Raw genomic sequence first — 16,619 nt, forward strand, 5'->3', positions numbered from 1 at the left:
GATCCAGCTATTTAGCCAACTCAGCTGGGTATACTAGAGTTGTAATTCCAACAGATCTGAAGGACGTCGGACTGGGCTCTGTAGGCTCTTGACAGGCTAAAACTTGCTAAAACTCTTTCGGTTACCAGTTTCATGCCATAATAGGAGAGGAGATGTAGTTCTCTCTGCTGCTCTGTTATAAATAAAAAAATGTCCTCACCTTCCCACAGGGTTTTGGGCTGGAGAATCTTTGAGACCCTTTCAGCCCACACAATTCTGTACCTCTTGTTTCAATTCTATATTTGGTACCCCAATAGCTTTAAAAGAGTGTTATGAAACTGTTATACAAGGGCTTAAAATTAGACAGCAATACCCTGTCCTAATAAAGCATGAACCACCTTCATATCTCAACAACTGATAAAGGAGAAAATACTGATCATAGTAAGTGTTGAGCATTCCCCAAACAAACTATAAAAGCAGATACTCCTTCCTTCCTCTTGATCACCTTTGCACTGAACACTTTGTCACAATAAGAAAGTTATCTATGCAGAACATTTATTCAAATGTAATTTAACAAAGGTCTGGTTCAGCCAACTTTTTTTTTTTAGTAAAGGCTTCCATACCTTCTGCCCTCCATATAAATTGGACTCTCATAGTATCTCACTCAGAACTGAAAAAGCACCAGATGATGGCTTCAGCAGTCTTGGTCCAGCAAAGAAAGCTGACTGGACAGTTGTTACATTCATACTTGTTAATATTATTCCTGGGTGTACGTTAAGGCTCTACTGCTTTTATTTTGTGGTTTTTATTTTACTTTGTAAAGTATGTTTTCCTGTGAGGCTCCTCATAAATAGAAGGGTGACTGATAATTACATTACTTTACATAAAATAAAATGAAATGAAAATTGTGTACCCATTTATTTGAAACTTGCCTGTTTGCTGAATTCAGCCTGTTGGTTCTATGTAGATTTCAATCATCATTGGTGGCTAAAATTGGTGGGAATTGGTCCCATACGCTGGAGTAAGCTAAATTGGAGAAAACTGATCTAATGCTGTTTCAAGCCATCTATGTTGGTGTTGGAGCTAGAGTTTTCCAGGGTAGAAATGATGAACATCTAAATAACCAACTGCCATCTAGTACAGAATAATGAGAACCATCATGTAGGCTATCCATGAAGCCATGGAAACACTAGAAGGAAAAGAGGATGAGTTTAAACTCATAGGCATATAAGATGTTGGTCTGCAGCTCAATATTAGAAAGTAAGCAACTGTTTGAAGGGACTTCAGTATACAGTAGAATTCACTTACTGGTTGCACCTTGTTTTGTTTCTAGGAAGTCAGCCAAGAGGAGTTTGACAGTTGGTAATCATCAGCTTGTTTTGTGGCAGTGAATTTCATAAACTAATGACATGCTATATGCTTTTAAAATTAATTTAATAATGGGAAAGTATCACCACCCTGGTGTTTTCTTAAAATAGCATTCCACTTATTGATGCTGTAAAATGCACATAGATTTCATACATGAAGAGTAAGGCACAATTTTTGTGGAATGGTCTGTAACTGAACTATTTTATGAACTAATGTCACCTTTAGTTTGTTAAACTACCTAACTCTGATCCAAAACCATTAGACATATTCTTCTCTTTGAACATAAATTAATAATTTGTCATGGCAGCCAATGGGGTTACCTTATGATCTTGCACAAACTAGAGTATGCATGGAATTATAAGATGCAATATTAATGGAAACCTACAAGAGCAAGAGACATACAGGTGAAAATAATGGAAGAAGGAGGACAATATCCACAGGAATCTGAGGGACAGGCAAACTGCTACCCAGTATAGGTAGTCTTCACTTACCAACCACCTGTTCAGGAACCATTCAAAATTACAACAGTGCTGAAAAATAACTTTATGGCCAATTTATGTCCATTTACAACCTTCATAACATCCCTCAGTCATGTGATCGCCATTACAGTCAGTACATGTTGTTCTGTGCCTGATCTGTGTTTTTTTCTTTTTTCCCCCCTCTTGCAGAGTAGAGAGATTGGAGAGGAAGGGATTGCAAGAGAGTAAGATGTTTATTCTATACATCAAAAACAATGCGATCACACCAGTGGGCTGGGGGCCGCAGGCACACTATGCACACAGCTTATAGTACTCTCTTGAACTCTCTTCCTCTCCAATCTCTCTGCTCTGCAAGATGGAGGGGAGAAAAAAAGCAAGCAATTTCTATAGGCAATCTCTCCTTTGCCTAACCTTTTTCTGCTGCCAGTGCAATTGCATTGCTTTTGACGTGTAGAAGAGCAAGCAGCTTACTCTCTTGAAATCCCTTCCTCTCCAATCTCTCTGCTCTGCAAGGTGGGGGCAGAAAAAAAGCAAGCAATTTCTATAGGCAATCTCTCCTTTGCCTGACCTTTTCCTGCTGCTGGTGCAATTGCATTGCTTTTGATGTGTAGAAGAGCAAGGAGCTTACTCTCTTGAAATCCCTTCCTCTCCAATCTTTCTGCTCTGCACGGTGGGGAGAGAAAAAAAGCAAGCAATTTCTGTAAGCAGTCTCTCTTTTGTCTGACCTTTTCTCCTGCCCTGCAGAGCAGAGAGGTTGGAAAGGAAGGAATTTCAAGAGAGTACTCTAAGCAGTTTGTGTAGGCTGCTGGCACAATCACATTGTTTTCGATATGTACAAGACAGTAAGTAGGCACTCAAGCATTCCAACAGGCAAGAGAGTGGTTAGAAGGCAAACAAAAGTCAAAGGTGTGAAACTGAACACAGTAGTCTTATCTTTTTCCAGCCAGAAAGCACAGTCATGCTCACATGTTTTCCCACTTAGCAACCACTTTGGGTCATTAAGCAAGGACTACCTGTAAGCATTTGGGATTATGGTGCCCAGAATCTCCAGCAAGCATGGCCAATGATTAGGGGAATTGTAGTAGGCAACATTTTGTTAGAATATTTCAGATGGTATTTTTTTAAATTAATTTTGTGACTCAGGTGGCAATTCTGTTTTTTAAGAAAACATTTGAGCTGGAAAGTCACCAGTGTAGTATCCTTAACTGGAGACAGTGACTTCATCCAACAACCAAATAATCCTTTGAGACAAAAACTTATTCATATGCTAATAAATTGTCTTCTCTTCACAGGTGTATATCCTAGATGGTATTCCCAGACTATTAGAGCTTCTGAATGTGCAGAATGAGGAAGTGCAGAGGGCAGCATGTGGGGCTTTAAGGAACCTGGTATATGAAGACAATGACAATAAATTGGAAGTGTCTGAGCAGAAAGGCATTTCAACCCTGTTGAGATTGCTGCGACAAACTAGAGATGTTGAGACTAAAAAGCAAATTACAGGTAACTAATGAGGAGTGGTTTCATAGTGCATACAGATTCTCAAACTGATATCCTGGTTTATTATACACACACAAGTTCCCAGTGTTGTGCTAGGTTTAGTATGGGCAGTTCCCCAGTATCTTATAAGGCTTAGGAGAACATCCTTTTATATCATGGACCATACACCTTGTTTGTTTTTCTAGTGGCTTGCTATTTTTTTTAAAGAAACCTATATAACTACATAACCATACAATGGATTTTATCTTTTCAGAAAAATGCTATCATCTGAATCCAGCTAATGCACATATCTCTTGTGTATTTTGTTCTTCAAACCTAACCACAGTTATTTGGAAGTAAGCTCTTTCTGAAATCAGTGGGGTGCAGTTCCAAAATAGATTTCTTAGGATCAGTCCATGAAGTGAATAGCATTTACAATTCCAGTGCTAATGTCCTTCTTAGTATTAATTTTTCTAGCTCAAGGAGACCCAAGATCATATGCAGGCTGCTACAATAATGGAAAATAGAAGAGCTATACCAGTTCCTCCTATCAAACCTATTCCAGCCTGCCTTCTAGCTCTTTCCAGATGTGCAGGGGCTGCAGTTCCCATGGTCTTTGACCATCCTAGCTAATAATTCTGAGAGTTCATATATCTGGAAATAACAATGTGCTTCCTTCTGACAGTGTACTGAACTGGGTGGAATTGATTGGGAGAGGGAAGAAGATGTCAGAGAAAACATTAGACTATCACTTTTAGTTCTGGCTCCACACACTGCTAATTTCAGCCCCATCCACCATTGGTATGTGTTTTCTGGGGAAAAAATAGCCCACAAGAAGAACAACAATGAAAACAGAAAGGTTTTATTATTGGCAGACTAACAACAGTCTTCCCTGAAACTGCATTTCTTCTTTTGAAGCTAAACCCAGCAAAGGCTAGATGAACAATGCCCTTACATGCCTTAGCCATCAACCACGGACAATGAAAAAGTGTCCCATGACTGTGTAACGTAATGGCTTTGCAACGCAGTGATAACAAGCAGAGGAAAATGCTGGGCTTAAAAGTTCAAGCCAGACTCTCCCACTCTCTGGAATGATGACAACCTCTCTTCAGATTAATCATGACTGCAAATTAGGCAGCCTGTGTTGGTGGTGGGATGCGCGGAAAATTGTAGAAAGTTTGATAGCATTACCGTTTGATTAACACCTCTACAGAATATGCAGCTCCTATGTCACTGCTCAGGAATGTTTGGAGACTGGCAGCCCATGATATAAATCCTGTAAGAAATTTCTATTTTGCATTCTAGCTGTTAGAGATGCTTTTCAGTCATGTTAAAACCTTTCCTTAGCTGGTGGAAAGAAGTCTCTTTCAGAAACTGCATTTTAGAGGTTTAGAAGTAGAGTTAAAATCTTGCACAATAAACATGTTAAAAATACAATGGTTACTTATTCCCAGTTATCTAAATAGTCCCCAGTTTTTCTGGTTAAATTTCCTTCTCTGAGCTGTGGTTTGTTTCTCTTATCAATATTTCTAAATTGTTTATTGCAGGGTATTGTACCTCTATATTGTTACACGAGAACATGCGGAAAGTCTTGTACAATTATTACAGGGTCCTCTAGCCCACCATTCCGTTTCCCATTATGGTCAGCTAGACATCTAAGGAAGGTTCTATTTTGATGGTCCCTCCAGCTTAGATGGAGATCTGTGTTCATTTTTGTGCATTTTATGTGTATTTTTCCTAATTTGCATTGTTGCATATATTGTATGTTTATGAATTACACATCACACTGCAAACTTTAAGAAATATAGATTTCAGCATATGATGACACAGATTCCGGAAGTGTGAATAGGGTATGGTTGCACAAACCAACCTCATTGATCTCACTGTATTTAGTGTAGAGTAAATATTTTCAAATCCAGAGTAAAGAAAACTTGCTTTTCTTTGGATGTTTAACCAATGGGATTATTTAAGCATCCTTCCTAAGTTCATATAGCTTTGTAAGAACTGGTTGCATCTGCTGTTCCATTAACAGCTCATGCTTATCACAGAGGTTGAAAGGCTCCTGAAAAACAACCCTGGAAGAATAAGTACCAGAGTGATAGAAACTGAAACTCTCTTTATATTATCCAGTAAACGTGATGGTGACAGAGAGCAGCAAAGCTCAGGCAGCCAAAACTAGCTTTTGAAGATGAGCCAAAAAAGCATTTGGGGAGCGTCTAACCTCCAATTGATCTTGTCTCATAGCACATACATCTAAGAAATGGAAGAACATTCCTTCTGCAGGAAGGATTATACAACAGGCAGGCAGGAAGGCCTGTCATGAAGAGAACATAAATATGAAAAGCGACCACAGGCTGAGACTTTCATCATGGACATCCATGTCCAGTGCAGCTATTCCAAGGGCCCATTCAGCACAGTGCATATTACAATTTTCTGTTTCATTTTTTTCTAAAAGATTCCCAGATTGGCTCTTTCCTCTGTTTCTTTATTTCAGAAATGCTTGTCCTTTTTTTTTTTTTTTTTAAGCATAGGAAAATAGGTGTGCCAATAATGCCCAAACCCTACATATTACTTGTCCCCGCCCTCCCTACTAACATGACAATACAACTACTATATTGGCAGGTTACAGAAGGATGATTATTCATGAGCCAAGAATGAAAAGTATCATGCAGAGATTTAAATGCCATCTGCACTGAACTAAGATTTAAAAGATGTGTTTTGGAATTCAGAGCAGTAAGCTGAACAATTGTTCTCTTTGTAGAACAGTTCCAGTGTGCATGTGATACATTGTCAGATGATACTTACAAAACCTCTTTTTTGGAAAAAAAAAAAAAAGGGAAAATGATGCTTTTAAACTCTTACAGTCAGTTTTTACAGATTCATCAAATTCCAGATTAGAGCCAGACTTCCCTTCCCTAGGCACTCTTTTAATTGAAATCATTAAATCACCAGGCTATTTTTTAGTACCTTTTAAACATGAAGGAGAAAAGTGATCACTTTGTTAATAAATTCCTCATAACCCCAAAACTAAGATTGCTTTTATCACAGTGCTAGCAAAAGTTCAACACTATAACTGGTAGATCAATTATTGCAAACACTCCCTGAGAATGATTATTTCAGGAAGGACTCCAGAAGGGAGTGCCTCGCATCTACATGCTTTGTTCGCAAAAGCCCATATATCTTGTAGAGAGTTCCTCTTGAGAAGATAGAGACCAGCTGACAAAAGTAGAGAAAAGTCCTCTGTTGCAGCCATTTTTTCCCCTATACTGCATTTTATTTTCCCTGCTGCAAATTAATAGCCACAATTCACTCCTATAAGATAAAAGGACATCCATGAGATGAGGACTTACCTTGGTGACCACAGCTGCAAAAATCTGAGCCTCCTCCTATCTGCATACAGCCCTAGATTTGACAGTAATGGGCCCATCCTGCTTTCTGCTTCTAACTTGGGCTACAGTTCGGTAAAATTTTAGGAATTGGCTTGCAGCTCCTATCTGGCTAGGCTCCTGTACAACTAAAACTAGCCATAAGTTTTATTAAGGAAAAAAAACACTATTATTTGAACTTCTTCTGAAATATAGGCCCTGTAACTTAACTATGAATTTAAGCAGGGCACTGACAACGCCTTTAGTAATACACTAATTCTATTTAGGTCTCAGTGAAATAAATAAAATGTGAACTTCAGCATTCCAGAGGTTAGTGAACTACAACTTTTAGTAGCTCCAACCAGCATGGCCAATGGTGAGGGATGATGGGAGTTCTAGTTCAGGAACAACTAAAAGATTTCCCACCTCTGCTGTAACGTGAGCCAGGGAGCTCCCAGTCTAACAGACCTATGTATAGTGTACTATGAAGTTCATCTGGGCAAAATAGGCTTCCTGCATCTGCCATAGATAATAGCATGAAAAGTAGAAATTCAGCTGTTGAAGCCTTGATGGAGAAAACTACATATATTAACTTCATATTTATCATCCAGGTATTGGCAAAACTTCTGCCAGAGGAATTGTTTATATACCTAACATGTTCTTGCATTGCATGATTAAGATAATATGAAGCATTTGGATGTAGGTCTGTGATCCAGAATTCAGTGGATTCCATTAATCCGTTCATTATTTGACAAAGCCCCATGAATGAAGAGCAACTTTATCATCCTGTTCCTTTAATGGCCTTTGTAGGATTGTTGTGGAATCTCTCCTCCAACGACCAGCTGAAAAATGTATTGATCCGGGAAGCCCTGCAGCCATTGACAGAAATTGTCCTCATTCCTTACACGGGATGGCCAGATAGAGATTATCCAAAATCAAGCATCATCCCTGACCCTGATATCTTCTACAATGCTACAGGATGCCTAAGGTAAGCTGTGCCCTGGGAATGCCTTGTAGTCCAAGCGAGGCTTGTTTTTTTAAGCTGTTAACAAGACCACAGAGCATGTGGCTGAGTCTTGCACAATGCATTGCTCAGATGTATCCTGGAAGGTTAAAATGATGGGGGTAATGGAGATGATAGATAGATAGATAGATAGATAGATAGATAGATAGATAGATAGATAGATAGATAGGAAGGAAGGAAGGAAGGAAGGAAGGAAGGAAGGAAGGAAGGAAGGAAGGAAGGAAGGAAGGAAGGAAGGAAGGAAATCTATGAATGAAATGGCCTGCCTGCAATAATTTTGCATAAGGCAGCCTGTGAAATATAATTAGCAGGTTTTTTACTGTCTTGCATTTGAGCCTTCAATAGCAATTTGACACAGCAATTCATGCAGGGAAAATAGTTCCATTCATTTATCTCCCCACCCCAGGAAAAAGATCACCTATAAATTGTGCCATTAATTATATAACCCTCTGTTGGGATGCTTTAACTATTCTGCCAGAATTTGGATTCCTGCACTGAGCTGGAGGCTGGACTTTACACACTCTGTTCACACATTCTGCAAAGCCATAATGCGGTTTATTTCATTCTGGTTATTTGTTTATTTATTTATCTAACAATATTTGAAGACTGCCCCAATTCTGGTGGACTCTGGGCGGTGAACAACAAAACCTTAACAAATAAAAACATAAACATTCTTATGAAGGACACTGAGTCAACTGAGGCCCAAATCATGTTGAAATAATATATTTTTACCTGTTTGTGAAATATAAGAAAGGATGGGGCTGAATGTACTCTGGGGGAAGAGTGCCCCAGAGTATACGGGCTGTCACTGAGAAAGATTATCACATAGTCCATGTCCCATGCAGCTCTCGAGAAGGCAGGCTTCTCAACAGATCCTCTCTAGATTTTTGGACCGGATTCAGTGGGTGTTGTTTGATATGTGGTGCTGCTGCTATCCTGGTTTTGCATACTGTATGAATCCAGCCATTGAAGTTTGCAAACTGCCCAGTGTTTCCCAACCCTGGCAATTTCCTGATGTGTGGACTTTTAAGTCCTGGAATTCTCAGCAACGGTCATGCTGGCTTTGAAATTTTGTAAGTTGAAGTCCACTTATCTGGAAGCTGCCACGGCTGGGAAAAACAGGACTAGACAACAAGGCAAGAAATACTAATTTGTCTTTGGAAAATAATGCTTCTTTTGGCTCCCTGGAATGCTTCTTCTAAAACAAGCTGTCTTATATAACAGTAATCACTCCCTGTGATTAGCATTGGAAGAAGGTATTTCTCCATAGCAGAATCTAGATTGTTTCACCTCTTCCTCAGACCTGTTCAGCCACCCCAAGAGCTTCTCTTTGTTTTAATCCTGCAGTCAGCTTTCTAGTAATCGTAGCATCAAACATCTCTCTGTCACTAGTAGAAATGGAGGGGTTTTAGGTACAGATATACAGATAAGAAACAACATTATTTTCTATCATCAAGAATGGCTCTGCAGCCATTCCTGCCACACTGTTACAATGCTGTAATCCGAGGATTGTTTTCAAGCAATGTAAGCTCCCTGAACCAAGAAGAAAACAATGTTTGCCCTCTCAATTCTTGTATAGCTGAGGAAGTACAAAGCCACCCATTCAATGAATAACCCATACAAAAAGAGAACAGGAAGACTTAGGGGGGGGTTCAATATAATTTGATTGAAGTTTTTAATAAACATAGTAAAAACTAACACAAATTAAACTAGACAAAGAAAAAAGAAAAAAGTACAGAAAGTACAGAAAAAAGTAGAACAAAAGGAAAAGAAAAGTAAAAGAAAAAGGCAGTGAAGACAGTAATAAAAAGGGGGCTTCCAATCTTCATCACACTGAGCATAAGCTAATATAATTACTTTTCACCCTTTTTTAAAGTTACAAATAAAAATCTCTTCTCCCCATAGTCTAACTATTATCTATACACAATGCACCAGAAATCATCATTTTCAGTCCTGGTTCAGCAAAAAGTCCATTAGGAGTTACCAGAAATATCAAACAAATAATTTATCTCTGATCAAACAGTCCAACTTTATATTCCTTCTTTTTGCTCTTCACAATCTTAACCTTTAAATCATTCCAGTGGCATCACAGGATTTGAGCTTTCATCAGTCTTTGGCATTCAGGAGGAGTCTTCAAAGCCTTCACCAGATATTTTGTAAATTCCATAAAGAGGCATCGTCCAGGATTTCTTGCCACAGCTGTTCCATGTCCAAATTCTTTTCTTCCCATAAAGGGGCATTGTCTAGAACTTCTTGTCGCAGCTGTTCCATGTCCAGATCCTTTTCTTTGATTGAACTATGCAGTAGGGTATGTCAAGGTTCTGTCTTGCACCCAGCGCTCTTCAACATTTTCATAAATGATCTAAATGAGGGAATTGAAAGGGTGCTCATCAAATATGTGGATGACACAAAGCTGGGGGGAATTGCTAACACTTCAGAAGATAGATTCAAGATTCAGAAGGATCTTGACAGACTTGAGCATTAGGCCCTATCCAACAAGATGCAGTTCAGTGGAGAGAAAAGTAAGGTCCAGCACATAGGCAGGAAAAACCAGATGCACAGGTACAGGTTAGGCACTACCTGGCTCAACAGTAGTGCCTGTGAGAGGGATCTAGGTGTCCTGATGGACCACCACTTAAGTATGAGTCACCAGTGTGCTGCAGCTGCCAAAAAGCCAATGCAGTCCTGGGCTGCATCAACAGAGGGATAGTATCAAGATCAAGGGAAATGATAGTACCACTCTACACCAAACTGGTGAGGCCACATTTGCATCCAGTTCTGGTCACCAAAACAAAAAAGATGCTGAGGCCCTAGAAAGAGTGCAGAGAAGAGCAACAAAGATGATAAGGGGTCTGGAGGCTAAATCCTATGAAGAACAGCTAAAGTAACTAGGTATGTTTAGCTTAATGAAGAGAAGACTGAGGGGAGACATGATAGCAGTCTTCCAATACTTGAAGGGCTGTCACAGGGAAGAGGGTGTTGATTTATTCTCCATAGCACTTGAGGGTAGGACAAGAAACAGTGGGTAGAAGCTTGTCAGAGGGAGATCCAACCTGGAAATAAGGAGGAATTTCCTGACAGTGAGAACTATTAAGCAGTGGAACAGCTTGCCTCCCAGAGTTGTGGGTGCTCCATCACTGGAGGTTTTCAAGAAAAGATTGGACAACCATTTGTCCAAAATGGTATGAGGACTCCTGCCTTGGGCAGGGAGTTGGACTAGAAGACCTCCAAAATCCCTTCCAACCCTATGATTCTATTATTTGTCTTTTGAATTCCCATTTTGGTGATCTCAGTTTTGTTGTCTTCTATGCCTTCAAACTCTATAATGTCTTTATCAGGTAAAAGTTTTTTGAATTTTTTCTCATCATCATCTGAAAATTTATGCTCTGAAATTGCTGGTCTTTCTTTCTACACAACAGTCATCTTCTCTGCTCATTTGTGGAGACATCTTCAGTGAGCCATGACTCACAGCAGAAGCCCCAGGAAAATTAGTTTTGATGAACTTAGATAAAGTAAGAGAGCTTTGTTTATGATGGTGAAATAGTTATGACCACCTATCCTAATTACTGGGAATTAAATGATAACCATGACACCACTGATGCTGGGAAAGACCCTGATGCTGGGAAAGATTGAAGGCAAAAGGAGAGGAGGACGGCAGAGGATGAGATGGTTAGATAGCATCACTGAAGCAATGAGCATGAAACTGAGCAAACTCAGGGAGGCAGTGAAGGACAGGAAGGCCTGGCACAATATGGTTCATGGGGTCACGAAGAGTCGGACACGACTTAACGACTGAACAACAACAACATGACACCACTGAGCTTTGCAAGAACAAGGAACTACTTTTCACTTATTCCTGGATATTTAAAGTACTGTTGCTCCAGTATAGCCAGGTCAGGCTCAAAAGGTCATTCAAGGACAGAATTTTCTACAATTTGAGCAGTACTGTTGGAGATTTCTCCTTTGCTTCTGTTACTGAATATCTATTGCACTGAAAATTCACAGCAATCAAAAGGCTCGGTGCACAGCATGGAAAAAGGGAGGACCTTTAGATCAGGCATTAGGAATATGGCATGCACAATATCCATAGATCAGCAGTATCATTTGTATTTTTTTTCAGCAAGGCAAAAATCTCAGATGTCAGATTTTGAATAATTTTAAAATCTGAGAGGGTGCCCAAATAATAGTATGAAAGTACACAGTGAAATTTGGCCCCTGAAAAGTTTTTGATCTGTGCTTTAGAACTACAGGAGGTGTTGATTTACCGCATTGCTTTGTAGTGTGTGGTCACACCTGCAACTCTAACTCCATAAAACAAATGATGAATAATGTAAAGCAGGTTGGGTGTGTTTTAAATAGCTAATCTTCTTTGTTTTGTATCATAAAATACTTGATTTTAGCCCCTAGCAAGTATGTCTCCACTTCCAATACATTAAATAATTGACAGAGAATTAATGGGAGTAATACATAATATGATTACCACAGTTCAAAACAATACATTTCAGAAATAAAATTAATTTGAATGATACTGCCTTGACAAACAGCATAAATCACTGATAGTAGAATCCACGCTATGAACCAGCCTTCTACAAACTGAGCTGCAAGCTGGAGATTCTAGGAACTAAACTTGTCTGGAAGACAGCAGGCTGAAAGAAGCTGCTATAAATCCTGAAGGATAACAGTAATACAATGAAATATATGTTGGGTTGGACGCAACACTGACCTTCCAATTGCCAAAGATGTTTAGAATAGACCTGAAATTTGTATTTCATTTTTTCTTGCTGCTGCTTTTTGTCTGTATGTTTAAGATAGGGAAGCAAGAGAGACCACGGGAAGGTGGGACTGAAGAGACCGTGCTTCCGGATCAAGGGCTATTGGCCTTGATGGGAGTGTGACTGCCTCTGAAGGCCATCTGCTGGAAGACTAGCGGGCCTCCTTGTGCAATTGGTTGGCCACTGTGAGAACAGACTGCTGGACTAGATGGGCCAGAGGTCTGTCCCAGCAGGGCACTGCTTATTATTAAATAGCAGAAATTTCCTGCAGCAACAAGGTTCTATTTGTATAACTTGAAAAATCAGGAATGCTTCTTGGAGTAGTAAGGGGGGAATTTTGCACCAGCTGAAGTTTCCGGACACTTTTCAAGGGCAGCCCCATGTAGAGTGCTTTGCAGTAATCTAACAGGGAGGTGACCAAGGCACATGAGTGACCATGAGTGGGTCCCTCTGATCTAGGAATGGGCACAACTGATGCACAATACAAAGTTGTGCAAAGGCCCTCCTAGTCACAACTGCCACCTGCTCTTCGAGCAGAAGTTGTGAGTCCAGGAGGACCCCCAGATTGTACACAGGGTCTGTTTGGAGCAGTGCGACCCCACTTACTATCCAGTGACTACTCCAAGAAGCCATTGAATTATTCCAGAAACCTTTGTATGACATTGTCATCTTCACAGACAGCTTCTTTCCCTGCAAGATTTTTTCTTCTGCCTTAGAATGATTCTGCAGATATGCTTCTCTGTGCAGAGAAAAAGAACAAGTTATAGCGAGGCCGCTAACAGGGCCCATGGGAAAATAATTTGCCTAAATACTTGCACACCTGCCAGATTACACACCCCTAATTTGTTTACTCCTTTTGTAAGGCTTAATATGCTTATGGCTTGGGTGCTTGAGGTCTGTAGCCTGCAGCCTATAATATATAAAGAAAGCTGTATTGTTTTACTGTGTGGTTTTTTATACATAATACATATGTCTGGCACTTTTTAGTAGAGTTTTAGCACTTGCTTAATGCACTCAGCATTAAGGCTGAGAGAAATAATTGACTCCTGTGATGCTTTGGGGGAAGTAAGAAAGAGTGAGCAAAGGCTTGCCTCATTGTGGAGCATGAAGATAAAATCTTAAGAATTTTTGATGGGGCATGGTAAGAGAAGATCATAAGGTTTTTACATTCTTTCTCATCTTTTCAGGTTCTTACCTTATGCCAAGCTATGGTTTATTGTTTGTTTGTTTATTGATTTATTAAACCAATTTATATAGCCTCCCATCTCACTACGGGTGACTCTGGGTGGTGTACAGCAAAGCTGAAAACAATAAATACATTAAAATATATAAAGCAAAACCAAGAAAATAAAAAGTTGTTAAAAATAAGGGAGCCACCTCACTAATTCCCCCATCCCCTGGGGTCCCCAGGCCTGCTGGCATAACCAAGTCTTAAGGGACTTCTGCAAGCCCAACCTCACCTCAGGCGGGAGAAGATTCCACAGTGCAGGTGCCACAGCAGAAAAGGCCCATCACCCGAGGCCTGCAAAATGTCGCTCTCTAGGTGACGGAACCCATAACATACCCTCTCTGCTGAATCTGGTAGGATGGGCAGATGAAATTGGGGAGAGGTGGTCCCTCAGATAACCCAGCCCCATGCCATGAAGGGCTTTAAAGGTCAACACCAGCACCTTGAATTGGACCCAGAAACAAACTGGTAACCAGTGCAGCTCGCGAAGCAGAGGTGTAACACGTGTTCTACTAAAGAGAGAGAGAGAGAGAATCCACACATAAAAATTGAGTAGACTGGCCACTGGAACTTTTCAGTGCTGGTACCAGAAAGGCGTCCTTCACAGCATCTGAGGACAGCTGGGAAGCTAAAGAGGTCCAGGGCAAGAACCTTTCCATTGTCCTAACCTATTTCCTGAGGCAGTTGCCTTGATCTGCCTAAGGCAGGGCCAACCCTCTACATTCCCTCACTCCCCTTCCTCCCTGCTGAAGGAGATAAGAAATAAATGGAGAGATGAAAACTTGTGCTTTCTTTGGAATTTCCTGATGGAAGTGGTTTCTTCATGTTGCTTCATCATGAAGTTATTTATAACACTTGGTTTGCATGTCAGAGGTCCCAGGTTTAGCACCTGTAGTAAAAGGTTATCACTGCTGGGGTGGGTGGGAAACCTTTTGTTTGAGACTGGTAGACGTGCTTACATGGAAGCTAGCACAAGGCAATTCATACAAGACAGATATAAGCATATGCCATTTATTGTGTATAACCTTTACCTAAGCTTTAGATGATCTCATTAAATAACAAAGCCACTTTGATTTGGTTGTTTGGCAACAAGTATGTCCCTTTTGATTCAGCTTGACAGGTTTCCTGACAGTATATTGTCACAGTTTTTCCCCCCACCCCCCATTAGCTATAGCTGAAACTTCATTTTCAACAGTCCAGTTTCTGACAGTAGCTTGAACAACAAAAAAATGTATGTGCCTTGAGAAATAAAGAAGTATATAATTCTGAAACTTTATTTTTGCTACAATGTTAATATGATAACAGTCTGCAGAAATGATAACAGGTTTCTATAGACTTATCTTTTCTACAGACTGTTACCATATTAACATTGTAGCAAAAATAAAGTTTCAGAATTATATACTTCTTTATTTCTCAAGGTACATAAATAAATTAGCAGTCCTTAATTCTGAGATCAGGACACGTGGGCATATTTAATCCGAACAAACTCTTTACAATGGTTTTCTAATCCTTAAAATAGATTTCCTCAAGTTTCGGGATTTCAGTCTCCATAATCCCCAGCCACATGTCCTCGTTTCTGAGTTAAGGTCTAGAAAGAGCATTCTGAATGTATTCTTAACTATTATATATGCAGACTTAAGACATAGTGACTATTCAGTGACTAAGGAGTAAAATGTTTTGCTTTTTTGCTGCCCGTGACCTATCACCCGTTTAGATTGGCTTTTTATTTACCCTCTTGGCTGTAAAGGAATATCTATATGCCTTCCCTTGAGATACTAGTTTTGGAAGGACATCGTACCCAATCAGGTTTGTCCAGGACAAATTGTTTATTGAGTTTGTTCCTTGCAGCTAGTTTTTAATAACTATTCAGGACTTATGTCTTATTGACTAAATGTCCACTCCATAGCAGTAAAAGACTCTCAAAGTTGCTCCAGGTGGGCCTCAGAAGTTCCTATCAGATGTAGGCAAATGGCTTGAAGTTGGATATTTTTAATAGTAATGGGGTGGGGGGTGTTAACATAAAATAAGATTGTTTCTTTCAAGCAGAAGATCATCATCTCTGCTCTGCTCCACCTCCACTTTCTGTCCTTCTTAGACAGGCTGCTCTTGGGGATTTTCAGCCCCCTCAAGTGGGGAGCTGGGATAGAAAGCCTGAAAGATCTTGATCAGACTGCCCTTCTACACAGGATTAGTCATCCTGATTAATGTGGCTGTCTACAGGAAGTCTCCTACCTCTGCTTTTAGAACCTTTTATGGGGAGATCGCAGGGTCTGATCCTGGGAAACCTTCTGTATAAAAAAAAGGGTTCTATTTCTGAGTGGCAATCACTCTTTTGCTTACCTAAATTAAATTGTGATTAATTGTAATTAGCCCAGGTCTCACTTATCTTATTTCACAGATGCCCAATCTAAATTGTCAGAGTTGCATGTGGCCCTCCAAAAGCCTACAGCCTCAGAGCTACATGTGGTAGGATTTCCATATCTGGGCAGCAGAAATCCATATGACCACTAGATGGAAGCAGCAAGATACAGAAAACTCTTAACACTGTGCTTCCATCTAAGATTTTTGCAGCCCAGTTATGATGGCTATAGATAGTAGCACCCCCAAACCTCCAAACATTGTTAACAAATTATAGGATAAAAAACATTGCTACCCCAGTAATAATATGATAAAAGGGCAACATAATTAAATACATGAGTGAAGAGTAATTTAAGTGCCCACCGCTTTACAGATGTAGCCTCTGACATACCACTCAAAAGCTAAGTACAGCCCTTGGCCTCCAAGACATTAACTTCCTTCACTGCTTAATCCAGCACATTACTCAACGTACAGGCTGTTTATTACATTATTTCAAGCAATAATAACATGAACAACCAATCATCAGGCTGCTAATTAAGCCTACTGAAAGTGCAGAATCTTCCATTAGTT

The 16,619-nt window shown here is 39.9% G+C and overlaps 1 protein-coding gene across 1 annotated transcript in view; it reads left to right on the top strand.

Annotated features, from left to right (window-relative positions):
- PKP2 (plakophilin 2) overlaps positions 1 to 16,619 on the top strand; it is a 52,887-nt gene that overhangs the window by 22,822 nt on the left and 13,446 nt on the right. Inside the window, exons 5-6 of the mRNA XM_007428387.4 lie at positions 3,119 to 3,326; positions 7,478 to 7,655. Coding sequence (XP_007428449.1) covers positions 3,119 to 3,326; positions 7,478 to 7,655 — 386 coding nt within the window. The remainder of the gene's footprint in view (positions 1 to 3,118; positions 3,327 to 7,477; positions 7,656 to 16,619) is intronic.

The sequence above is a fragment of the Python bivittatus genome, unplaced genomic scaffold (genome assembly GCF_059951505.1).
Source record: "Python bivittatus isolate LINGU-HERP-01145 unplaced genomic scaffold, Pbiv_v1 ctg000330_np1212, whole genome shotgun sequence".
Taxonomy (NCBI): domain Eukaryota; kingdom Metazoa; phylum Chordata; class Lepidosauria; order Squamata; family Pythonidae; genus Python; species Python bivittatus.